Source organism: Cebus imitator, unplaced genomic scaffold (assembly GCF_001604975.1).
Source record: "Cebus imitator isolate Cc_AM_T3 unplaced genomic scaffold, Cebus_imitator-1.0 Scaffold119, whole genome shotgun sequence".
Classification (NCBI taxonomy): domain Eukaryota; kingdom Metazoa; phylum Chordata; class Mammalia; order Primates; family Cebidae; genus Cebus; species Cebus imitator.
In genome coordinates this window covers 5,465,244-5,492,381 of record NW_016107434.1, presented here as the reverse complement: position 1 = coordinate 5,492,381, position 27,138 = coordinate 5,465,244, and the positions used below count along the sequence as shown (strand labels likewise).

At 40.8% G+C, this 27,138-nt stretch overlaps 2 protein-coding genes across 6 annotated transcripts in view; one reads left to right on the top strand and one right to left on the bottom strand.

The window, feature by feature from the left end:
• PARP2 (poly(ADP-ribose) polymerase 2) overlaps positions 1–8,541 on the bottom strand; it is a 13,538-nt gene extending 4,997 nt beyond the window's left edge. Inside the window, exons 1-7 of the mRNA XM_017539577.2 lie at positions 8,394–8,541; positions 6,655–6,810; positions 6,278–6,348; positions 4,617–4,667; positions 2,358–2,454; positions 1,761–1,836; positions 533–635 (exon numbers count right to left, since the gene is read on the bottom strand). Coding sequence (XP_017395066.1) covers positions 533–635; positions 1,761–1,836; positions 2,358–2,454; positions 4,617–4,667; positions 6,278–6,348; positions 6,655–6,810; positions 8,394–8,439 — 600 coding nt within the window. The 5' untranslated portion in view covers positions 8,440–8,541. The remainder of the gene's footprint in view (positions 1–532; positions 636–1,760; positions 1,837–2,357; positions 2,455–4,616; positions 4,668–6,277; positions 6,349–6,654; positions 6,811–8,393) is intronic.
• The window catches only part of CCNB1IP1 (cyclin B1 interacting protein 1), a 34,991-nt gene continuing 16,393 nt past the window's right edge, over positions 8,541–27,138 (top strand). For 3 of the 5 annotated variants that reach the window (XM_017539580.2, XM_017539578.2, XM_017539581.2), the window contains exons 1-2: positions 8,541–9,048; positions 25,660–25,818. The gene's annotated coding sequence lies outside the window, so the exon portion shown is untranslated. Of the gene's footprint in view, positions 9,049–22,007; positions 22,078–25,659; positions 25,869–27,138 lie in introns of those variants that run through there. The other 2 variants (XM_037742392.1, XM_037742393.1) reach the window with 2 other exon arrangements.

The following is a 27,138-nucleotide window of genomic DNA, read 5'->3' as shown; positions in this document are numbered from 1 at the left end:
AAATAACAGAGACTAGAAGGGCACATTCTGTCCTCATTCTTATTGTCCCTTCGGGATTACAAAGATCATTGAGAGCACCCCTACCCCTGAGGTACGAAGTAGAAAGGACTCAAGATACCGTGGCCTGTCCCAGTCTAGGAATGATCTAAGCTATTCTGCTTTGCCCTGATTAAGAAGAAACAGGATTAGGTCTGGTGGCTCATGCCTGTAACCTCAGAACTTTGGGAGGCCAAGACAGGAGGACTGCTTGAGCCCAGGAATTTCAGACCAGCCTGGGCAACATAGTGAAACCTCATCTTTCCAAAAAAAGAAGAAAGAAAAATCATCTGGGCAGAGTGGCAGGTACCTGTAGTCTCTGATACTGGGGAGGCTGAGGTAGGAGGATCACTTCAGCCTAGAGATCTTGAGGCTGCAATGGGCCATGATTATGCCACTGCACTTCAGTCTGGGCAAGAGAGCACAATCTTGTCTCTAAAGAATAAGTAAAATAAAGAAGAAACAGGTTTACCCCCAAAAGTATAATGAGAGTTACCTGAGTATTGGTGGCATAGTCCATCTGTAGCATATCATATTTTCCAGGCACCTTCTCAAATTTTTCTCGATCTTCCCAATTGTTTTTTGTTTTGTCAAGGAATCTGTAGAGTCCAACGTGTAAGAAAACTTTACAAATAAAGGTCTACTATGAAGATGGACTTACAACTGTTTCCTTAGACAGAAAATCTCCCAACAATTTATTTTCCACCACTGATCTCCTTTACCCATCAACTTTCCATAAATCAAAATCAGTCTAATTCTAAATGAGGACATTAAATGGACAAAAAACTCTGGAGACAAATGGAATTTTAAAAACAGGGAAAAACAATGCTTGTCCTTCCCAAACACCACAAAAGCCATCGAGATTTTAAATAGCCATCTAATCCCTTTCCCTGAAAGAAACATGTTCCCAAATTCTCCAAAAAGTTCTTCATCTGTATCATAAGGTTTTAAGAATTCTAGCTGAATATTCTCTCTCTTTTTTTTTTTTTTGTAGAGTCAGCTGTGTCACTTTGTTGCCCAGGCCGGTATCAAACTCCTAGCTTCAAGCAGTCATCCCACCTTAGCCTCCCAAAGTGCTGGGATTATAGGCATGAGCTACTGCACCCAGCATCTGGCTGAATATTCTCTACCCCATGACAGTCTTCACTTATCCCAAATTTCCTCAATTTGTTGGTGATGTGTTAAATATATTAGATCCTTCTGTTTTTAGTGACTTTCAAGGTTCTGGTTTGATTTAATCACTAAGGATGCAGTTTGGTGTTTCAACCACAGAATGTCAGGGTGAAAAGACATTAATATTGAGGCCAAATCACACCTATAAAATGAAAATTTTTTTATAAGCCACACATTTATAAAATTCTTAGAGAAGGCAGGGTGCAGTGGCTCACACCTGTAATCCCAGCATTTTGGGAGGCCAGGGCAGGTAGATCACCTGAAGTCAGGAGTTTGAGACCAGCCTGGCCAAAATGGCCAAACCCCATTGCTATTAAAAATACAAAAATTAGCTGGGCATGGTGGCTGCCGCCTATAATCACAGCTACTTGGGAGGCTGAGGCAGGAGAATTGCTTGAACCCAGAAGGCAGAGGTTGCAGTGAGCTGAGATCACGCCATTGCACTCCAGCCTGGGCAACAAGAGCAAAACTCCATCTTAAAAAATTATTGAAGAAGATAACATTTAAGAAGAGGAAGGTATTTTTTTCTGTAGTTACTTTTTAACACTTACTTCTTCTGAAAGATTTCCTTGGCCTTGTTGAGATTGCCTGAACAAGCCACCAGACTGTGCTGTCCCATTTTCCCAACTGCAAAGTAAATGCCACACATAAGATATTTCCTTACAGAGGACAAAGGTATTTCTATACTAGAAAAAAAAAAAAAAAAAAAAAAAAAAAAAAAAAAAAAAAAAAAAAAAAAAAGGAAAAAAAAAAAGATATTCCCTAATAGAAACAAGCCATCTCTCCAAGATCTCTCTGCTTAACATCTGACTAACAGGCAGGAAAGGGAGAAGGGAAAGGAAAGGACGAACTATTCATGTTAATACAAGTTACTTGCTAACTGCCACAGTCTATGAGCACTACTAGCAGTTCAACTACAGAAGAATTTTCAGCCTCAATGGGCTGCTCTTAGTTTTCCCAGTGGGAACTTCCTAAGGAGGATGCCTGCCATTCCCCAATTTCAAGATGCCCAACTTGATTCCTAGGTCTCTTCTAGACTTCAGAGCCTCTACTGACCCAATTTAAACCCAGAGAATCCTTTGGCCACTCACTAAGCTGCTTCTGGCTTTCTGAATGCCAACTCATAAAATCACAATAAAAATCATTACCTCGGCCCCATCTCATCCAAACACTGAAGTTCCTCTCGGAATCATCTTCTAATAGCTGAATCAGATAGTATTTGTTGTTGTTGAACTGGAGATTAGTCTATGCGCAGTGAAAAAAAAAAAAGTTTTGCAAATGGAAATCACATAAACCAATGATTTATCCTTCATGACAGGTGCCAGTAATTTCCATAAGGAAAAGGAAAGAAAATTATATTCCTGTATCAGGCAAGAAAATTATGTTCCTGTAAAATTAAAAATATGAAGAAGAAATAGGGCTTATACATTAAACTTTGGATTCTTAGAAATTAAAGTGGGAGCCTAGAAGCTTCCTAAAACCCTCTATCCAACCTCAAATATCCTATGTTGGATGGCTCCTCCTGTTTTTTCCTGCCTCAGCTCCCTATTTAGATATTTTCTTTTCTTCTTTTTTTTGAGATGGAGTCTCGCTCTGTTGCCAGGCTGGAGTGCAGTGGCATGATCTCGACTCACTGCAACCTCCGCTTCCTAGGTTCAAGCAATTTTCCTGCCTCAGCCTCAGCCTCCCGAGTAGCTGGTACTACAGGCATGTGCCGCCATACCCAGCTAATTTTTGTATTTTTGTTTTAGAGACAGGGTTTCACCATGTTGGCCAGGATGGTCTCGATCTCTTGACCTCATGATCCACCCACCTCGGCTTCCCAAGTCCTGGGATTACAGGCATGAGCCACCTGCCCAGCCACTATTGAGATATTTTCTAAGCTACCTGTGTTTTCCAGTTCCCAATCCACTCCCGATAATTATTTCTCAAATGAAAACAATTTTGATGCTCCAAAGGTCTAAAACTGTTATGTTCAACTGTTATATGACTTATTTTTTGACAGTTCTACTCACAACTTTGGTTTGTCAGCTACAGCAATTTGACAATGAGCTGAGAGCAGGGCAATACTGGGAGGGGACAAGGGATATGCAAAACCATGGCCACATCTGTCCTATAACTAACCTGACTGAGAATATATGGCCAGTATCTAAAAAGAGGTATTTGTAAGTAAATCCCTCAGAGTGAAGAGAGAGAGATGTCCATGATAAGGCACAGCAGCTGGTATTACATGGCCAAGCCCTGGATATGGAGGCATTCTTTGTTAAGCATGCTGCCCCTTCCTACCTCTATCTCCTGTCGTACTTGGTCACATTTTAAAGCCACTGTATGACCTTAGTCCCCTGGTGAAAAAAAAAAGGTCATTAGATGTTAGAACAAAAAGGGGCCTTGGCAAAAAGTGTACCATAAGGAAAATCAAAAGGTAAATGACAAATCTGGAAAATATATACCTGTAAGCAATTTATGTTACAGACAAAAGGCTAAGAAAATGACCAACAACCTGTTAGAAAATGTGCAAAACAGCTTTGACCCAGAGGCTCATACCTGTAAGCCCAGGGCCTCACAAGTCCAAGGCAGGAGGAGCATTTGAAGCCAAAGATTCAAGACCATCTATCCAATATAGTGAGATTCCCATCTCCACAAAAAATAAAAAAATTTAAAAATTAGTCAGGCTTGGTGGCATGCACCTATAGTCCTAGCTACTCAGGAGGTTGAGGTGGGAAGACTGCTGGAGCCCAGAAGCCCAAGGTTGCAGTGGGCTGACTGCACCAGTTGCACTCCAGCCCGGGTAACAGAACAAGATCCTGCCTATTAAAAAAAAAAAGTACAAAAGAATATGAACAGAGAGTTAAGTTTCAATAAATGATATAAAATCTGCAAAAAAAAAAAAAAAAAAAATTTCTCACAGAGGATTTTGCTATCAGGTAAGAGGGTACCAGGGCTGAGTACCCAGGTATTTAACCACTAGTGGCAAATATTAATATAGGACTTTAGGCAAGGTGCGGTGGCTTACTTCTGTAATCCCAGCACTTTGGAAGGCTGAGGCAGGTGGATCTCTTGAGGTCCTGAATTCGAGACCAGCCTGGCCAAAATGGCAAAACCCTGTCTCTACTAAAAATACAAAAACTTAGCCAGGCATGGTGGGGCACATCTGTAATCCCAGCTACTCGGGAGGCTGAGGCAGGAGAATTGCTTGAACCTGGGAGGCAGAGGTTGCAGTGAGCCAACATTATGCCACTGTACTCCAGATTGGGAGATGGAGTGGGACTCTGTCTCAAAAAGAAAATAAATAAATAAAAATTAGAAAACAAAGGACTTTAAAGATCTGAACACTGGGATGCTATCATCAATAATTATCAAGAAGAAGGTCTCATAAATACAATGGTTCCGCCTCTTTTGCCTCTTACCTGATTTAGCATGACATCATAGACATCATTTCCTTCACAGTACACATGAGCCTAGAAAGAGAGAAAGAAAAAAAAAGTCAACATTAGTTTCAGCCCTGAGATCCTAAATGAGGCTCTAAATTTTCTTATGGCTCAAGTTGTCATTCTACAGCAACATTAACATCCATCTCCCAGGGAAAGAATTGCAAACCTATGTTCTACCCATAACCTGGGTATAACCTTACCATAACAAAAACATGCTTCCTTTTTTTTTTAACTATACCAAAGAATCTAACTGAGTTAGGCTGGGCATGGTGGCTCATGCCTGTAATCCCAGCATTTTGGGAGGCTGCGGTGGGTGGATCACTTGAGGTCAGGAGTTTGAGACCAGCTTGGCCAACACAGTGAAACCCATTTCTACTAAAAATATTAAAATTAGCCCAGGCCAGGCGTGGTGGTGGGTGCCTGTTATCCCAGCTACTCAGGAGGCTGAGGCAGGAGAATCACTTGAACCCAGGAAGTGGAGGTTGCAGTGAGCTGAGATCACATCACTGCACTCTAGCGTGGGTGAGACTCCCTCTCAAAAAAAAAAAAAAATTCTGAGTTTAAAAAAACTTGGCTGGGTGCAGTGGCTTACCCCTGTAATCACAGCACTTTGGGAGGCCGAGGCAGGTGGATCAACTGAGATCAGGAGTTTGAGACCAGCCTGGCCAACATAGTGAAACTCCATCTCTACTAAAAATAAAAAATTAGCTGGGCATGGTGGCACGTGCCTGTAGTCACAGCTACTTGGGAGGCTGAGGCAGGAGAATCACTTGAACCTAGGAGGCGGAGGTTGCACTGAGCCGAAATTGAGCCACTGCACTCCGGTCTGGGCGACAGAGTAAGATTCTGTCTCAAAAAAAAAAAAAGAAAACTTACTGTAGAGGTAGCCTTTCTGTATTTCAAATTCTTTTCCCATTCATCAGTAACTCGTGCCATTGGGTACAGTTTCTCATTAGAACAAGAAAACAGTTTTCCCTTAACAATATTTTCTGGTTGAAAAGAGAATGAGGTGTAGAAGGCTGATGGCAACCACAAAAGGTAAGCATGTGGTATCATTTGTGTATTTGTCTCCTTCTAAATCTCATGATGACTTGTAATCCTCAGTATTGGGGGTGGGCCCTAGTAGGAAGTGATTGGATCATGGAAGTGGATTTCTCATGAATGGTTTAGCACCACTCTCTTACTACTGTCCTCTTGATAATGAGTGAGTTCACCCAAGATCTGGTAGTTTAAAAGCATGTGACACCTCCTCCAGTCTCCCTCTCCCCTGCTTTCGCCATGTGAAGTGCCTATTCCTGCTTCACCTGCCATGAGTAAAAGCTTCCTAAGGCCTCCTGAGGAGCAGATACCGCTATGCTTCCTGTACAGCCTCCAGAACCATTAGCCAATTAAATCTGTTTACTTATAAAGTACCCAGTCTCAGGTAATTCTTTATAGCAATGCAAGAACGGTCTAACACACCATGTTAAAAAACACCCTGATTATTAACCCCAAGTCCTACCACTCCTATCCCTTGCCATTGGAGAAAACTAATCACTCATCAATGAATACTATCAATAACCCAGACAAGAGTCCTTATAACAAAGGATGCTCTCTGAGACACCCATGGACTGAAGATCGGTTCCAGAGTCTCTTACCTTACCCACTTTGGCTGTACACTCTGGGTCCACAGGAGCTTTGCCCTTTAACAGCAAGGCCTTCACGGATTCTGAGGAAAAACATATAGGTACTATTTTATGGGAATCAAAAACAGCTGTTGTGGTTAAACAGAAACTTGTCAGGATTAACTTTGCCCTCCCAAGCAATCCTGGTCTTTCCTTACGCCTCAATCCATCTCAAATACATGAAAACGAAGATTCAAGGCAGTAGAATAGTTTTGTGGTATGCCCAAAGGATAGAAAAATTAATTATATCCTGAAAGAAGGAAGAAATAAGAGCTGACATAACAAGATATCATCCCCTCATCCACCCCTATCAGAGACCCTCTTGCTGGCCCATGAGCTCCCTGGCCTACCGTCTTGCTTGTCTTCTGTCCTGTCCTTATTAGCTTTTCCTCCAGCCACAGGCATCTTTTTCGACCCCTGTCTCTGGCATCTGTGAGTTTTCTTGGCAGGGGAAGAGTCTTCTGGAGCTGTGTTGCCATCATTAACTCTTTTGCTTCCATTTAATGCTACAGAATTTGGAAATGGGCAAAGAAGAACGAGTACACCTGAATATGTGTAGATTAAGAGACTGAAAAAAATAAAGAAATGGTTTAAGATAATTTTCTTTTCGGCCGGGCGCGGTGGCTCAAGCCTGTAATCCCAGCACTGTGGGAGGCCGAGGCGGGTGGATCACGAGGTCAAGAGATCGAGACCATTCTGGTCAACATAGTGAAACCCCATCTCTACTAAAAATACAAAAAATCAGCTGGGCATGGTGGCGCGTGCCTGTAATCCCAGCTACTCAGGAGGCTGAGGCAGGAGAATTGCTTGAGTCCAAGAGTTTTGAGGCTGCAGTGAGCTATGATCATGCTACTGCAATCCAGCCTGGGTAACAAGAGCAAAACTCTGTCTCAAAAAAAAAAAAAAAAAAAAAAAAAAGATAATTTTCTTTTCTTTTTCTTTTTTTTTTTTTTTAGGCAGAATCTCACTCTGTCACCCAGGCTGGAGTGCAGTGCTGCGATTTCGGCTCACTGCAACCTCCGCCTCCTGGGTTTAAGTGATTGTTGTGCCACAGCCTCCCGTGTAGCTGGGATTACAGGTGTGCACAACCATGCCTGGCTAATTTTTGTATTTTTAGTAGAGACAGGGTTTCACCCATGTTGGCCAGGCTGGTCTCAAACTCAAGACCTCAAGTGATCTGCCCGCCTCGGCCTCCCAAAATGCTGGGATTACAAACGTGAGCCACCACACCCTGCTGGTTTAAGATAATTTTCTAAGCTTACAAAGAGGCAATAACTGTTGCAACACTACTCTTGTATAACAGTCTGTGGAATTCTTCCTAAATTGCTATTTTAGCCAAATGAAATAAAACAAAATAAAAGGGAGCCCTAGGAGTCTTGTAAGTTCATAGACTGAGGCCTGCCTATCTGTTTTGTTTACTTGTGTCCCAGTGTCCCCCAAATATCCACCTCACACATGAGGTGGTACGGGATAAAGGTTAATAAAGTGCTCAAGGGTTTGTGCCTAACTTAGAGCCTAGCTCTGCTGCTTCTATCTGTAGAGACTTGGAAAAGTATTTGATCTCTTCCTACTTCACTTGCTTCAATATTAGAATACTGTACAACAATATTATATTTCTAGAGAAGTACAGTAGTACCTAATTTATAGGGTGGACCTATGCATTTAAGAACATTATACACATAATACTCTATCTCAAAGGTCTAAGACTTGGATTTTACTCTCTCGAACTGGGATGCATCTTACAATGGACGACGTAAGTAGTGAATCATAGTACACCATTTTCAGTGCTTATTCTTTCTTGTGGAGTATAAAATAATGGTGTACCTTACAATTACTTTTTGTAAATTGGATGACATTAGGTATTAACAACACTACTGGCACATTAGTTGTTCCAGGTCCGCAAAGCTTTATGCACAATTATGTAATCCCCAAAGGTACGAAAAACCGAAATTTACAAAATTTAGCACCCAGACTGGTTTGGTTGCCACGTTATGGTTGCCACGTAAGGGGAAGGGTGTCACCGTAGGTGGCATCGTTCCTTTTCTGACTCCCCGCCCCACATTCCGCCCGGCGTTAATACGCTCCAAACCTTTCGCCCTGCTGCCGCCGGTGCTCCGTTGCCGCCGCGCAGCCATGGCATTCGAACTTTGACGTCATCAACCCGCTCCAAGGAATCGCGAGTCCACTGTCAGTTGGCGGGACACCCAGCGCGCGTGCGCCCTGGCAGGAAGACGACTGTGGGGGACAGGCGAGGTACGACCTGCAATATTTGCATGTCGCTGTGTATTCTGGGAAGTCACCATAATCGTTAAATGTCTTTAGGTGTGGGAATCTTATAAGTTCTGCGTAGGCCACCCCTTCCCCATAGGGCGGAGGGAAGCTCATCAGTGGGGCCACGAGCTGAGTGCGTCCTGTCACTCAATTCCTATGTCCCTTGGGAAGGTCTGAGACTAGGGCCAGAGGCGGCCCTAACAGGGCTCTCCCTGAGTTTCGGGGAGGTGAGTTCCCAGAGAACGGGTCTCCGCGCGAGGGTCAGACTGGGCAGGAGATGCCGTGGACCCCGCCTTTCGGGGAGGGACCCGGCGGATGCCTCCTTTGCCGGAGCTTGGAACAGACTCACGGCCAGCGAAGCGAGTTCAATGGCTGAGGTGAGGTACCCCGAACAGGGACCTCATAACCCAATTCAGACTACTCTCCCCCGCCCTCTTTTGAAGAAAAACGGAGTGGCGGCGGTAAGGCGAGAGGTTCGGAGCGTATCAACGCCGGGCAGAATGCAGGGCGGGGAGTGGAACGTGGAAAGGTTCCATGAAACTGCAAAAACCCCTTTGGGAACAGAGGGAACCCGGGGGCAGGAAGTCCGCGAAATTGCTAATGGTCTTCTGGTTCTTGGTGACGCTAGGTCAGGGGCGCCCAAATATTTGGCTGCATGAGAATCACCGAGTATGGGGACTGTAAACTTAGGCAGATTCCCCACCCCAGACCCTCTGATTCAATAAGCCTGTATTAACTATATCATCGGGTAATCCTGATTTTGGCACCAATATCGTTTAGAATCATATTGTTAGGATAAAATAGTCCCTGTTATAGACCAACCAGAGCAAAATAGCAAAACTCCGTCTCTATAAAAAAAAAATTTAAAAATTAGCCGGGAGTGGTGGCGCGGGCATGTAATGTAGTCCCAGCTACTCAGGAGGCTGAGGCAGGAGAGTCGCTTGAACTCGGGAGGCGGAGGTTGCAGTGAGCTGACACCGCACTACTAAACTTCAGCCTGGGCAACAGAGCGAGACTGCGTCTCAAAAAAAAAAAGAGGAAAAAAAGATTAATTTTTGTTCATCAAAAGATGTAAAGTTTATTAAGAAAAAACCCCAAATCTCATTATTTGTATGTAATTTGATTATGAATATTTTAAAAGCCAGAAGAAACTACAGGATAAAATTTTTGCCTTAATACAAAACCTAGCAAGAGTGATAGAAAATAGTATATGAAAAGAAATTGTATATTTATAAAAGAGCTTCAAACAACTATAAAGGAAATTTTTGGATAAGGTAGCCTTTACAATAACACCAAAGCATATCAAGTAGTTGGAAATAAATCTAACAAAATGTAGGTGCTCCATAAATGTTTATTGGATAGGACTGCTTAACCTATTTCAGTGGTACAAAGCCTGTTACATCTGACTTAATTATGGCACAAATAAATTAGACAAGGTCTAAAAGGCAATACTTTGGAGATAGGAAAAATATAATGTAAGGCTTTATGAAATGAAAATTTGTTAAGAATAGGTAATACTTAAGGCTGGGTGCGGTGGCTCACCCCTGTAATCCCAGCACTTTGGGAGGCCAAGGCAGGTGGATCACTTGAGGTCAGTAGTTTGAGACCAGCCTGGACAACATGGTGAAAGCCCATCTCTTAAAAAAAAAAAAATAGGTAATACTTAGTAGGCTTTCTTGTGTACTAGACGCTGAGCTAAATGCTTTACATGCATAACCTCATTTAATCTTCTTAAGGATAAAACAGCCAGAATTTATTTAGTTCTTACTGTGCTGTCAGCTTTACATACATCATTTAATTCTCACAACCACCTCATGGGGCATATGTTATCTCCACTTTATAGGTGAGGAAACTGAGCTTTAGGATAATTTATTGGAGATCACATAGTGTATTGCTAGGGCTGCTATAACTACAAACTACAGACAGGATAGCTTAAACAGTAAATTGATTTTGTCATGATTCTGGCAGCTAGAAGCCCAAGATAAAGATCTTCACAGGGGCCGGGCGCCGTGGCTCACGCCTGTAATCCCAGCACTTTGGGAGGCCGAGGCGGGTGGATCACGAGGTCAAGAGATCGAGACCATCCTGGTCAACATGGTGAAACCCCGTCTCTACTAAAAATACAAAACATTAGCTGGGCATGGTGGCGCGTGCCTGTAATCCCAGCTACTCAGGAGGCTGAGGCAGGAGAATTGCCTGAACCCAGGAGGCGGAGGTTGCGGTGAGCCGAGATCGTGCCATTGCACTCCAGCCTGGGTAACAAGAGCGAAACTCCGTCTCAAAAAAAAAAAAAAAAAAAAAAAAAAAAAAGATTTTCACAGGGTTGATTTCTTCTAAGACCTGCCTCTTCCCTCCCTCCTTGGCTGACAGATGGGTGCTGTCCTTCCTCTGTGTGTCTGTGTCCTATTCTTTTTTTTTTTTTTCTTTTTTGAGACAGAGTCTTGCTCTGTCGTGTGATTCTCCTGCCTCAGCCTCCCAAGTAGCTGGGACTACAGGCCTACAGACATGCGCCACCACATCTGGCTAATTATTATATTTTTAGTAGAAACAGGGTTTCACCACGTTGGCCAGGCTGGTCTGAAACTCCTGAAGTGATCCACCCACCTCAGCATCCCAAAGTGCTGGGATTACAGGTGTGAGCCACCATGCCCAGCCCTTATAATCTCCTTTTCTTATAAGGACATCAGTGATATTGGATTAGTCTCCACTCATATGACCTTTGTTTTTTTTCTTTTTTTGAGAGGGATTTTCGCTCTTGTTGCCCAGGATGGAGTACAATGGTGCCATCTAGACTCACCACAACCTCTGCCTCCCAGGTTCAAGTGATTCTCCTGCCTCAGCCTCCCAAGTAGCTGGTGTTACTGGCATGCGCCACCATGCCCAGCTAATTTTGTATTTTTAATAGAGACAGGGTTTCTCCTTGTTGGCCAGGCTGGTCTCGAACTCCCGACCTCATGTGATCTGCCCGCCTCGGCCTCCCAAAGTGCTGGGATTACAGGCGTGAGCCACCTTGCTTGGCCTGGAATTACTTTAAAATACTTCAGCCAAAATAATCAAATGAAGCAAATAGGGCAAAATAAAGGCAATTGTTAATTTATAGGTAATGAGCATATAGATGTCCATTATATTCCTTTCTCAGCTTTTCTGTATGGTTAAAATTGTTATAGTAGAAAGAATAATATTAAGGAGAAAAATAACAAATTAGTCTGTTGTTTTAAAGAGAAAAGCTAACTGTGCAAATCAATACCTAAGATTTATGTAAATTTTTAAATATCTGTAGTCTAGATCGACATATCATAATGACAGGAAAATGGATTAATCAAGCTAAACATAAAAGGTGCATAACTTTTGGGAAAATCTACTTTAAAAAATATATTTTGAAAGGCAGGAATTTATGATAACTAAGATTAAAAAAAAGACTCCCCCTTTTTTTCTTAAGCTCCCATGATTCAAAAACAAATAGGCCTCTTAAATAGAAAAGAACTCTTCCTAATGACTAGTTGTTTGGTTTTGTATCACATTGGAGTAAGCAATTAGCACCCATGTCTGAACAAAGAATAATTTAATTCCTGCTTAAGATTATGGCCTGAAGGAATATATAAGTAGATAGGATTTATTTTCTTTATTTGGGTTCCAAGAAGGTGTAGAAATAGGATCCGGTTAAATTTCTGAAATCCTAGGAAGAATAGTCTGAGAATACATAAAATGTAACAAAGAGAAATAGCAGATCATGCAACTAGAAAGTATACTGGAGTCAATCACAGTTTACATGGGACGTGTCCCAGGATGCTCTTGTACAGCACTTTGAGTCAGAGATTTTCATTCACTACTCAGGTGAATAACTGCTGCCAAGAGGGTGGTTATTTACTGAGGAGGTCACCCTGCAGGAACCCAGCATTTCTTAGCATTTATTCTACCTGGAGTCCATCTGATTCCTATGTACCAACAAATATGACCATGACATGGATTTTAGATCTCTCCTTAGGATGACTTCTCAAAATCAGGGTTGAGAATTGTACCAAGGATTTTTAAAAATGTGATTAAATGTGTAGAATATGGCCAGGTGCAGTGGCTCATGCCTGTAATCCCAGCACTTTGGGAGGCTGAGGCAGGTGGATCACCTGAGATCGGGAGTTCGAGACCAGCCTGACCAACATGGAGAAACCCCATCTCCACTAAAAATGCAAAAGTAGCCTGGTATGGTGGTGCATGCCTGTTGTCCCAGCTACTCCAGAGGCTGAGGCAGGAGAATTGCTTGAACCCAGGAGGCGGAGGCTGCAGTGAGCTGAGATCATGCCATTGCACTCCAGCCTGGGCAACAAGGGTGAAACTCCGTCCTGGAAAAAAAAAAAATATGTAGATATGATGTCTCTTATTGTTGGTAACAAAAGAAGTCCTTTTAATTAGGGGTCAGCACTTTGACTAGCATAGAAAGTGTAGCAAATGAAATATACTATAAACTTCATTACCTTTATTGTCCTCTCAAATGAAATTAGCTCAGAAAAATGGTATATACATATCTGTACATATATACACACACACGTAGACATATATACACATACATACACACACATAGGTTTTTATCCACTGTGTCTCGCAACTTCCACAGATGTTGTTATAATATTGAGGTGCTTTAGGCCTTAGAAGCAGGCCTCAGAAAGCAGAATCTTTCTCTTGGAGCTTCTTTGCCCTCCTTTCACCTTCTCAAGGCAGGACTTTAATCTTCCCCTGCCTTTCTGGAGATTAGTTAAGAGGTAAGAGAGCATTTCCAAAAAAAAAAAAAGAAAAGAATAGTCAAGCAAGACACACAGTCTTATAAATATACGTGTAATTACAAAGACAATAGAACCAAAATTAGTTTTTGTCACTCTGGAAAAAATCCAAAACAGATAGGCCTTGCTGGGTTTCCCCATGTGGTGTATTAGTGTTAAACCATAGCCTTTTTGTCCAATCACATTTCTTTTCTTTTCTTTGTTTTGATTGTCCAGTCACATTTCTACGTGATGGTCAGTCATGCCTATCCAATGTAGTCTTCATAAAAGGCCCAAGAGGACAGGGTTCAGGGAGCTTCAGCATAGCTGAACACATGGAAGCTTACAGGAAGGTGAAGAAGAGCTCATCCGTGTGCCAGGAGGGTGGCACTCCCCAACTCCAAGGGGACAGAAGTGTCTGTGCTTGGGATACTTCTAGACCTCACCCTGTGTTATATCTTCATCTGGCTCTTTATCTGTATCCTTTAAAGTATCCTTTGTAATAAACCGGGAAATGTAAGTGCGGTCTTGAGTTCCATGAGCTGCTCTAGCAAATTAATCCAACCCAAAGAGGGGTTGTGGGAATCCCAACTTGAAGCCAGTGGGTGAAAAGTTCTAGAAGCCTGGACTTATAACTTTTAAGGAGGACAGGAAGTCTTATGGGACTGAGCTGTGGTTTCTGAGACAGTCTCTAGGTAGACGGTTTCAGAACGGAATTGAATTGGGGGACACCCAGCTGTTGTCTGCTGCAGAACTGATTGCACACATTTGGTTGCAGAAGTCTTCTGTGTTGATTATTGTTGTGATGTGAGAACAGAGGAAGAACAGTTTGTTTTTCCAGTATTACACAAAAAAATAAAGAGATCTATTTTTATGGATGGTCACACAAAAGTATGATTGGAAGATAAAAGGTATGATCTCATGTTAATAAACTGGAGAGGTGGAACTTAGCAAGGCCTGTTTGTTTAGTTTGTTCTAGGCACCTCTGTGTGACTTTCCTTCCCTCCAGGCCTGACACATGTCATATGAGAATCTCCAGGGAAGAAGGAAAGGAGAAGGTCAGAGAGTGACTTCCTAAGTTTTATAGCCTTTCAAGGAAGAAGGGGTAAATTCTAGTTTCTATGGCCCACTTTAGTGGAGAAAGGGTGAGAGAAGGTCAGAGTGACTTTCCTCCTCCTGCTGTTTTCTCATTTTCTAAGGTGCCATATTTTGGGGGTAGCATTTACTGTACCCCATCATTGGTTAGGGTAACTTTAGAAATTGGACTTTTTTCTAGAATGACAAAAACAAATTTTGATTCAATTGTCTTCGTGATTACACATATATTTATAAGACTGTGTGTCTTGGTTTCCTCTTTTTTTTTTTCTTTTTTTTTTTAGGGAAATTCTTTCTTACCTAATCTGTCTGTTTTTCCATTTGCCCTTGCCAGAGTGACCAACAATTGACTTGCTCAGACTGGAGGGTATCCTAGGATGTGGAACTTTAAGTGCTAACATTGAGAAAATCTCCAGGCAAAGGATGAGTTGATCACCCTACTGGAGCAGCCAGACTGGTCCCTTTTTTTGTTTTGAGAGGGAGTCTCATCTGTCACCCAGGCTGGAGTGTCCTGGTGTGTTCTCAGCTCACTGCAACCTCCGCCTCCCAGGTTCAAGCGATCTCCTGTCTCAGCCTCCCGAGTAGCTGGGATTACAGGCACCCGCCACCACACCCGGTTAATTTTTTAGTAGAGACAGGGTTTCACCGTGTTAGCTAGGAGAGTCTCGATCTACTGACCTCTTTATCTGCCCGCCTTGGCCTCCCAAAGTGCTGGGATTACAGGCGCGAGCCACCAGGCCTTGCCGAAACTGATCCTTCTTTAAAACAGAAGTTCCCAGCACTTTGGGAGGCCGAGGCGGGTGGATCACGAGGTCAAGAGATTGAGACCATCCTGGTCAATATGGTGAAACTCCGTCTCTACTAAAAAATACAAAAAATTAGCTGGGCATAATGGCACGCGCCTGTAATCCCAGCTACTCAGGAGGCTGAGGCAGGAGAATTGCCTGAACCCAGGAGGCGGAGGTTGCGGTGAGCCGAGATCGCTCCATTGCACTCCAGCCTGGGTAACAAGAGCGAAACTCCGTCTCAAAAAAAAAAAAAAAAACAGAAGTTATGGGCGAGCATAGTGGCTCAGGCCTGTAATCCCAGCACTTTGGGAGACCAAGGTAGGAGGGTCACTTGACCCAGGAGTTCAAGACCAGCCTGGGCAACATAGGAGACCTCATCTCTATAAATACTAAAAAAAAATTAGCCAGGCATGGTGGTGCACTTCTGTGGTCCTAGATACTCAGGAGGCTGAGGTGTGGGGATTGCTTGAGCCCAGGGAGTCAAGGCTGCAGCAAGTCTTGATTGCACCATTGCACTCCAGTCTGGGCAACAAAGTGAGACCCTGTCTGAAAAATAAAGTAAATAAATAAAATGAAAGTTAGATCATATTTGTTCCAACAGCTCCCCATCTCAAATGCCACGACTTAACTGGACTCTATATGATCTGCCTCTTACTCCAGTGCTTTGATTTCATCTACTGCTATTTTTCCCTTTGCTTACTCCTGTTAGGCACACTGGCCTCTTTCCACTTTGTCTCAGACATGCCAGTCACCCTTCTGCCTACAGGCTTCTGTTCTCTCTAACTGGCCTGCTCTTCTTCCAGCTAACCAGATTGATCTCTGGCTTTCTTAAGGTCTTTGTTCAAATATCATCTTCTTAATAGCAGTGATACCTTCCTGGATATCAATAATAGTACTTCTACCATCACTTGTAGCCTCTTAGTCAGCTTTATTTTTTTCCAGGGTACTAATTACAACATAACATATATTTGTTTAATTTTTAGGATATCTGACTCCTTCCATTAGACTGTAAGCTCCAATGAGCCAGGGCTGTGTGTATTTTGTTTACTGCTCTATAACCATTGCCTGGAACAGTATCTAGTTTTGATATTTATTGAATGAGATACCAAATAAGACAGGATGTCAAGGAGCAAGGGATAAGTGTAACTTGAAAAAGACTGGATTCTGAAGGAAAGGTGAGACTTTATTAAAATTCACTTTCTTGAGGATTTTTTCCCTACTTTATTCAAAGAGGTGGATCTTGAGAATTGTTTAAAAAAGAAATTCAGAATCAAAAAGTTCAGTAACTGAAGGAACCTAGGAAATTTTTAAAAGCTTTGAAATTCCTTAATTTGTGGTAGCTTTGAAAATTAAAATAAAAAAAAATTCCACAAGTATGGTTTATTATATTGCCTGACATTATAAATAAATTTCCAAATTTATTAATTATTGATTTGCCAATTTCCCAAAAGTGATCAGCAAAGCTGTGGATTAGGAGCACCATTTAAAGAAATTTGCATACATGTCTTCAGGAATAGCTAGAAAAGGGGACATTGATGAGAGCCTTCTACTTTACTGCAACTTTGAGAGGAAAGGATCCTCAAGAGATATTAATTTAAAACGGAGAGTTCTGAGACCTATTATAAGGGGGAAAGTAGTAGCTCAGAGTTGGGGTAGGAGGTATTGAATATGTAGAAGGCCCAGTCTCTGGAGTCCTAGGTTCAACTTGGGGGATAGGCATTCAATGCAGTGTCCATTTAGCCTTTGAAGCCTTTGAAGCCTGTCCTTTGCTGCCTTAAGGGGTTGCGGGTCTCCTACTTTTCTCTTCTTACCTCTAAATAGAAACCTACTTTTGGATCTCTATCCCTTTTTTGTGGAGAGATATTGTTTTATTATTTAAATACAAACCCTTGTGTTTAACATTGCAGATATTCAAAACCAAAAAGTTCCTCAATTCCGTCAGTCCTGCTCCTAGGAGTAACCTGTTAGCAGTTTGGTGTGTCTCCTTCCAGACTATTTTCTTTTCATTCAGTTGTAAAGATGTGTATATATAGAATTATTCTATATTGCCTTATTTGTATGTGTTGGGGGGAAGTATCACATAAATGTGAGAATATTACACAGTGTTATTTTTGGCCATTTTCACTTCACATGCATTGGAGATGTTTTCATGTCGTTATATGCAGATTTACTTCATTCTCTTTAACTACTGGGTAGTATATCATAGAATAATTGCATCATTTAAAAAACTTTGTGGCTACATAGTAGGTGTATATATTTATGGGGTATGTAAGATGTTTTAATGCAGACGTGCAATGTAAAATAAACCCATCATGGAGAATAGGGTATCCATTCCCTGAAGCCTTTATCTATGGAGTTGCAAACCAATTATACTCTTTCAGTTATTTAAAAATGTACAATTAAGTTATTATTGACTATAGTCACTCAGTTGTGTTATCAAATAGTAGGTTTTATTCATTTTTTCTATTTTTTTGTACCCATTAACCACCACGACTGTCAAGGGATAGTTGTATCATGATTTAATGATTCTTTGAATAGACGTGGGTGTTTCTAATTGTTTTGCTGTCATAGCCAGTGCTACAAGGAACATCATTCCTTGAACATGCCCCTTTGGGCACAATATTTCTCCAAGATGGATAACCAAATGTGAACTTGGAAAGGAGATGCTTAATTTTTAATTACAGACAAATGGCTCTTCTTAATCCTTCATTTTGAATAAATTGTGAATGAAAAGTTTTTAAAGACTGATACCTTTTCCAAGAGTTTACTCACTTCAGCTGTGATAACATTCTTTTTTTCTTTATTTAATTTATTTTTTATTTCAATAGGTTTTTAGGAAACAGGTAGTGTTTGGTTACATGAATAAGTTTTTTAGTGGTGATTTCTAAGACTTTAGTGCACCCATCACCCGAGCAGTGTACCCCGTACCCCGTGTGTGTGTGGTCTCTTATCCCTCACCCCCACCACCCTTTCAGTGATAACATCCTTAAAAAACAGTCATTCAATCTGTGTTCTCCAAAGGGTTAGCCTCAAATCTACCAGAAGTACCTGAGGGTGCTTATTAAAATGCATATTGCTGAGTCCCACGCACTGCATTAGAATCTCTGAAGTTATGTCCCAGGAATCTACTTTTTTTTTTTTTTTTTTGAGACAAGATGTCACTCTGTTGCCCAGGCTGGAGTGCAGTGGTATAAACACAGCTCACTGCAACCTATACCTTCTGGGCTCATGCTCTTCTCCCATCTCAGCCTACCTTAGTAGCTGGGACTACAGAGGCATCACCATTCCTGGTAATTATTTATTTATTTATTTATTTTTATTTTATTTTTTTATAGAGACGGGGTTTCATCATATTGGCCAGGATAGCCTCGATCTCCTGATCTTGTGATCCACCTGCCTCTGCCTCCCAAAGTGTTGGGATTACAGGCATGAGCCACCATGCCCAGCCAATTTTTTATTTTTATTTTTTGTAGAGACAGTTGTTTTACTATGCTGCCCAGGCTGCTCTCAAACTCTTGGGCTCAAGCGATCCTCCAGCCTCTGTCTCCCAAGTGTTGGAATTACAAATGTGACCTACCACACCCGGCCCCAGGAATCTATCTACTTTTATACAATTTCAATATTATTTTGCAGAGCACAGACTTTTGATGTTTCCAGCTGGGAAGAATTTCATAATAGATTTTTATGAGTACTAAAACCTGGAATACAGAATATCATAAATGAAAGATATTTAATGGGAATTTTAAAAGAATATTGTACTTTGTAAGAGTTTCTGAAATCGCACAATAGGAGGCAGGGCAGTGTGGTGGTTGAATTTGGGCTCTCAAGTTGGATGGCTGTTGTCTCAGTCTGTTTTCTGTTGCTTATAACAGAATACCTGAAACTGGGTCACTTATTTATTTGTTTGTTTATTTATTTATTTATTTTTGGAGACAAAGTCTTACCCTGTCGCCCAGGCTGGAATACAGTGGCACACCTTGGCTCACTGCAACCTCCACCTCCTGGTTTCAAGCGATTCTCCTGCCTTAGATTCTTGGGTAGCTGGGATTACAGGTGTGCACCACCATAACTGATTAATTTTTTGTATTTTAGTAAAGATGGGGTTTCACCATGTTGGCCAGGCTGGTCTTAAACTCCTGACCTCAAGAGATCTGCACACTTCAGCCTTTCAAAGTGCTGTGATTATAGGCATGAGCCACCATGCCAAGTCTGGGTAATTTATTTATTTAGTTTTTGAGAGAGGGTCTCACTCTGTCACTCAGGCTAGAGTACAGTGTCACAATCCTGGTTCACTGCAACCTCTGCTTCCCAGGTTCAAGTGATCCATCTTCCCACTTCAGCCTCCTGAGTAGCTGGGACTACAAGCCCATACCACCATGCCCAGCTAATTTTTGTATTTTTAGTAGAGATGGGGTTCCACCATGTGGGCCAGGCTATGGGTAATTTATTTTAAAAATAAATTTATTTTTTCCAATTATGAATGCTGCGAAGTTCAAGGTTAAGGGGCTGTCTCTGGGTTGCATCTGAACTCCTTCTTGCTGGAAGGGACACTCTGTGGTGTTCCAAGGCATTGCAGGACATTGCATGGCCAGGAGGCTGAGACTGCTAACATGCTATCCTCAAGTCTCTTTTCCTTTTCTTTAAAGCCACTAGCTCTCCTCCCATGATAACCTATTAAGCCATGAATAGATTAATTTATTCATGAAGGTGGAGCCCTCAGGATCCAGTCACCACTTGAAGGGCCCACTTCTAATGAGGATTAAGTTCGGCCACTTTAGGGATTAAGTTTCAATATGAATTTTGAAGGGGACATTCAAACCATAGCAACCAGGGTCTGAATCCTGACTTTGTTGCTTGCTAAATAGACAAATTCCTTAATCTCCATAACTCTGTTTCCTTTTTTCTTTGGTGAAATAGTTATAATGAAAGTGCCTACGTTCGTGGGGTAATGTGAAGATTAAACAAAGTAATGAATATAAAGTGCTTAGCAGCATTCCTGGTTTATAGTAAACATTCAAGAAATATTTTGACTCTGGAAGTTACAATAAATCACTTATGAAACAACAAAGTAGCATTTGATGCTAAATATTGGGAAATTTGGGGCAGTTAAACTCTAAAGTGGATTGGAATAGGTAATAATTTCTAGTCAGGTGGAAGCAGGGTGAATAGGATGAAATTATTAAAAAATGAGAACTACTGTGAGTTAGAATTGTATATTTCTTCGTATACCTTGAATCTTTATACTTCAAATATTTGCATATTACATGTATATTTGTACCTATAACATATTTGTATCTGTATTCCCTATTATATACTATAATGGCACTTATTAATACTATTAATACTAATGATGATGAATATTGTGCTAGTGAGTCCTCTAATTATGGCTTAAAAAGAAATCTTTCAGCTTGGGCACCATGGCGAAACCCTTTCTCTACAAATTATACACAAATTAGCTGGGTGGGGTGGTGCATGCCTGTAGTCCCAGCTACTTGGTGGGGTGCTGAGGCAGGAGGATTGCTTGAACCCGGGAGGTCAAGGCTGCAGTGAGTCGAGATTGGACCACTGCACTCCAGCATGGAACACAAAGTGATACCCTGCTTCAAAAAAAAATTTTTTTTTTTTTTTAACGGACTAAGAACATACACTTTAACTGGAGGAGGATGTTAGGAATCAAAACAATTACTTAATCACTTATGTTCTCAGCACTAAAGGTCATTGTTTTGGTCTGGAGGTGTGTAAAACGTATGCTTTGCTCTCTAATTGTTTATAGTCTACTTGGGAAGATAAACCTAACAAGAAATATGTAATAACAATAACGGCTAACATTGTTGAGTACTATGCACCAGGCATTGTACTGAGTACATCATATAAATTATTTTACTTAAAACTCACAACAATCAGAGTAGGAAGATTTCATAATTTTTCCCTCTTTTTATAGTTGAAGAAACTGAGGCTTAGATGTGTGCAAATAAGGCCGGGCGCGGTGGCTCCAGCCTGTAATCCCAGCACTTTGGGAGGCCGAGGCGGGTGGATCACGAGGTCAAGAGATCGAGACCATCCTGGTCAACATGGTGAAACCCCGTCTCTACTAACAATACTACAAAACATTAGCTGGGCATGGTGGTGCGTGCCTGTAATCCCAGCTACTCAGGAGGCTGAGGCAGGAGAATTGCCTGAACCCAGGAGGCGAAGGTTGCGGTGAGCCGAGATCGCGCCATTGCACTCCAGCCTGGGTAACATGAGTGAAACTCCATCTCAAAAAAAAAAAAAAAAAGATGTGTGCAAATAAGTGGCAAGTTTCAGATTCAAAATGAGCTAAATTTTATTTAAAGCCTAAAATACTTAGCCACCTACCTTTTATTTTCTAAGCTTGTTAGTTCAAAGATTACCTGAAAGTAAATTTTATCAAGCCAGCTTTGGATTTTTGGGAAAAAAAATGAAGGTAAATTTTAACTTGAATGGATCTAGACTGTTTATAATGGAATCTGTTGCCTAGCATCAATTGTGACCATGCTGAGGTCACAAAGGATAAGAAATTACCCTTAAGGGATGAAAATTCTTTGAAATAGAATGTAGTAGGCCCACACAAACAGGAGTGTATAAATAGCTTAAATTAGCCTGTGTTTGCTTAAGGACATTAACTGGAAAGGAAACTTGGTTTTAGAAGTTCACTCTAAAAATTGTGCAAGAAGCATCACTGGTCCATAAAGAGAGAAGGGTGGAGCGGCTTACGTCATTTCAGTACCTTTTAAGGTAAAGGAGGAGGGAATCCTCTTGAACTCATTAGCCAATCAGGTTCTGAAGACACTTCTTAAGGCCACTTCCTGTCTCTCCACTTTCTCTCCTTCTGCGTTTTGGTGGGCTGGTGAGTGTGCACTTAATTTTGCTCTCTTTAATTGTTTTGAATTTCTCTTCCTTTTATGCCATATACCCAAGTGGCAGGCCTTTATTTCAAGCCGGCATTGGAGTGTGTGTGAGTCGCAAGGCGATTAATTTAGGCTCTGTGGAGGTTGGAAGAAGACAGCGAAATGCTCTGCCTGGCTTGTTTCCACGTGGGCCTCTGCAGTGCTGGGGTTTGCCTTCCTTCTCTGAGTCCCGGTGACCCAGGAACAATAGACTCTGCTTCATGTGCACAGTGCGTGTGTTCTTGGAAAACGCGAGGCTTTATTTCACTGGGAGGGAGAGATACTGTTATCATCCCAATGCTGTTTGATTTGTGTCTCCCTGGGTGAGGTCAGATCTCAGGAGAAGGCGTTCAGCTGAGTAGATTTTAATTCTCCGGAGAGTGTCTAAGAGGGCCCAGGTCCTTACTGGGTTTGTGAAAGCTGCAGCAGATCTTGTCTTTTTCCTGGCCTTAGCTCAGATCATTTCGGCTTTCTTGGTGAACCTGGGCAGCAAACTCTGAGGACAGATAAGCCCTAAGAGGAGCTCCTAATTTTTAATGTTGCCGTAGTGGTGAATGTGTCCTAAAAAGCTATGGAAAAAGATCCGGGGACCTTAGTTTAGGGCAAGCCTTTAGATTCAAATTCCAGCGCCACAGTTTACAGCTCTGGTGACCTTGGGAGTAGCAGTGAGCCATTCCCAGGCTTAGCTTTCCAAGATCAGATAAAATATATAAAAACTAGGCCCTAGTTGGTATGTAATAAATGTTAGGTACCTTTAGAAGTAAGCAGTACTTATTTACCATAGTATTTTGGATATCTGTTTTCTCATACAAAGTTTTGTCTAGTGACCTCAAATGTAATTTCACTGCATTCCTTTCTTTTGATACATGTTAGTTTTTATATGATGTATATGTTGGGTATCCTTATAGGTAGAAAGCATGAGAAAGACAAATAAACCAGTTAATTGAATGTAGTAATAGGCATTTGTAGGCCTCCCATAATTTTTATAATTCTCAAGCGGTTATAATTGATTCTTTGAATAGGTAATGTATTCACATGGTTCAGAATTCAAAGGAAATCAGTTTCTTATCCCCTTCCCCAAGCCATCCAATTCCTCTCTCGCATAACAGTGTTACTAAGATATTTTATGCATGTAAGCAAATATGTGTGACTATCCTTCCCTTTTTCTATATCTACTCTACTATATGTCTTACTTTTTCCACTTAATAATTCCATGAGTAGTATCCACATTCTTTATAATGGTAACAGTATTCTTTAAAAATTTTTTTTAAAAAATATTTTTTATTTCAATAGGTTTTTGGGGTATAATGGTAACATAGTATTCTACTTTATGTACATGCCATAATTTATTTAGCTTTTATCAGTAGATATTTAGATTATGATCTTGATATTTCTCCCTAAAGGAATAACTTTGTAAATAAGTCAGTTGCATATAGGCATTTCAACTGGGTTTTAGCATATTCTTGTTTAAAAGGAATCTAGATATTTTGCAGAGCTTCCTATTTATATTTATTTTGTACACATAGTGGTGATTAGAAACCAATCAATACTTTAAATGTCTTGATTGAGCAGTAAAGGATTTTCTACCAAAAGCAGAATCATCTTGATGGCTTTTGTGTGAGTATATATTTATCCACTTTGGTTTGACTAGAGGATGGTTTATCTTGTTATGAGCACGTTCTTTTAAATCTTTTTTTATTTTATTTTTTTGTTCTTTTGAGCACATGTTTAATGTTGGGAAGGAGTGACAGCAGTGGCCGAGAACAGCCAAGTCATCTGTATTCAAAGGGGCAGAAGGGGCATTCTTTCAATGTTTTCTTAGAAAATGTGTGCTGGGTATGCCCCTGAACTTATGGTGTTGAGGGAGTAGACCCATTTTAGTATTAAGTTAGGAAAAGCTAAAATATGTTTTAGGATATAGACATGCAAAATAAAAAAGGAGACTTTGGGAATTTCTCCAAAGCTGTTTCAGTCTTAAGAGGCTTAGTTCTGGTTTTTTAGGTGGTAGTTTTGTGAGTTGGGAAAAAATTAGGTTCTTTCCAATGGAAGCCTCCTTTTGTTAAGAAATAACTTTATGGCAAGGCACGCCTGTTAATTTTAGCACTTTGAGAGGCCAAGGCAGACGAATCATGAGGTCAGGCGTTTGAGACCAACCTGGCTAACATGGTGAAACCCTGTCTCGACTAAAAAGACAAAAAATTAGCTGAGCGTGGTGTTGAACGCTTGTAATCCCAGCTCCTGGGGGGGCTGAGGCAGGAGAATAGCTTGAACCTGGGAGGAGGAGGTTACAGTGAGCCGAGATCGTGCCATTGCACTCCAGCCTGGGGAACAGGAGCAAAACTCCGTCTCAAAAAAAAAGAAAAGACACAACATCTTGGAGTTGGAAGGGCCCTTAAGAGTACTATATGAGTGGCCTTTCTGGCTTCTGAGCTATTGTGAGAAGAATAAATGAATTTTTGTTTTTGTTAAATTTACATTTATTGTAGATTCATGGGGCACATGTGCAGGTTTGTTACAGGATATATTGCATGATGCTGAGGTTTGGGCTTCAACTGATCCTGCCACCTAGGTAGTAAACATTGTACCCAATAGAAGTTTTTCGGCTCTTGCTCCTCTCCCTCCTTCCCTCCTTTTGGAGTACCTAGTGTTTATTGTTCCCAACTTTATGTCCCTGTGAACCCAATATTTAGCTTCCACTTATAAGTGAGAATATGTGATACTTGGTTTTCTGTTTCTACGTAAATTCACTTAGGATAATGGCCTCCAGCAGCTCCAGTTGCTGCAAAAGACATGATTTTTTTTTAATGGCTGTGGAAAAGTGTGAAATTTGTAGGCAGAATACTTGCCGTTCTAATCACTAGCTGGTTGAGCTTGGGCAAGTAATAGAAATAACATATTAAACATTTAACTCCATGCTAGCTACAGTGTACAGTATATTTATTATCTCATTTAATCTTCACAGAAGTTTTAAGAGGTAAGTAGTATTTGTTCTCATTTTACAGAGGTGACAACTGAGGTTTAGAGAAGTTGCATGACTTACCCATGGGCACAGCAAATACACAAGAGAGCCAGGATTAAAATCTAGTTTTGTATTATTTTAAAATTTATTATTTTAGGGACTATTAATTAGTGCAGCTATTATGGAAAACAATTATGGAGATTTCTCAAAAAATTAAAAATAAAACTACCATATAATCCAGAAATCCCAATTTCTGGGTATATTCAAAGGAAATTAAATTAGTGTGTCAGAGATACCTACACTCTGCACGTTCATTGCAGTATTATTCACAAAAGCCAAGATAAGGAATTGACCTAAAGGTCCATCAACAGATGAATGGATAAAGAAAATGTGATACCTTTGTATAGTGGAATACTATTCTGCTTTAAAAAGGAAGGAAATTCTGATAGTGGGAAATAAAACTTGGAGTCTGTTCTGATAGCAGTGCCTTATATGACTACCTCTAAAGAAAACTATGCCAAGCTATCAGTTTAATATTTACTTCCTATGAACAAAATTTTATATCGTTTTCATTTTGTTTCAGGTTGAAGATGAAATCCACTGAGGATGAAAGGCCTGGGTCTTCGGCACCCTATGTGCCAGTCCAGAATTGGTCCATCTACAGACCCCCTGAAAATCAACTGGGCTTGGATTTGGACATTCTCAATAGAAAGGGTTAAAGGCTGATGGGACCTAAAGCCTGGTACTTGAATTTTGATCAAGATAAACTGTCTTAAGTTCTCTTCACTACATGTATGTGTGTCTTTTCTGTCTAAAAAGCTTAGCCTAGAGATTCTTTGAGTTACCACTGTATCCTGTAATGCTAGGTGGCACTGTGTAAATTGGAATAGAGTCAAATGGAATGGTAATGAAATCTTAACACAGCATTTGCTGATTTAGTATCAATTTGTAGTTTGTATTAGGCCTTCATGAAGCATCTGTTCACACATATAAAATGTACGTTTTGGCTATGAACACCAGTACTTTGAAATGATTACTGCCCACAGTCAACAAAATGCTGGGATCATTGATTGTTTATGGAGCATTTACAAAATACTTAGTAAATATGAAATGTCCTTTGTATGGTGGAGTGAACTTGTCAAAGCATGCATGACTAGAATCCTGCAGGGAGCATTACACATTGGGAAAGTTATCACATATTTAACATCAGGATTTATGTGCTGGCTTTGTGCTGTGTGTCAAAGACAAAAAGACCAGGCCTCTTGCATTCTGGGTTTTGTTTGTGAGTTGAGATTAATAGAGAAGTTGTTCCTTTCAACCTATGATTATCCTGTAGGAGGTGTTTCTTTTTTTTCTTCCCTTTATACCCAAAGAGTCACCTCATATAGGAGGTTTTTTTCTGTTAATTTTCTTTTTTAAAAAAATTTATATTAGGTTTGGAGAGATCAAGGAGTTTTAAGGTTGACATCGTTAAAACTATAGAAGCCTTTCCCACCATGTCTTGCTTCTTGACTATATTCTCTTAGTTAATCTTGTATCCTGCTGATCTGAAAACATTTTACATAGTGAAAGCAGTGTTGAAATATAGGACAAGGATGGAATAAAGTAACATTTTGATCATATCCGTCTGAGATATTTAAAAAGCTTCAGTTTCTTTCCAACCTACTGAGCTAGTATGTCATTGCATTACATTTTAAAGCAAACTAACTTCTTTTTTTTTCCTTCATAAAGACGGGGTTTCACCATGTTGGTCAGGCTGGTCTTGAACTCCCAACCTCAGGTGATCCGCCCACCTTGGCCTCCAAAGTGCTTGGATTACAGGCGTGAGCCACCATGCCCGGCCACAAACTATCTTTTTTAGCTCTGTTTATTTCCAGGAGGAAGTACCATGATGAAGTAAAAAGACTATGGAGTTTTGATGTTATTGAATTTAAATCCTAGCTCTTACTAGTTAGGTGATCTTAAGGAAATTTATTTAATGTTTTTGAGGCTCTATTTTCTTTGGAAATAGGGGGTTGTAAAATTGGAATGATACAAATTCTATAGTGCTTAACAGACAGGA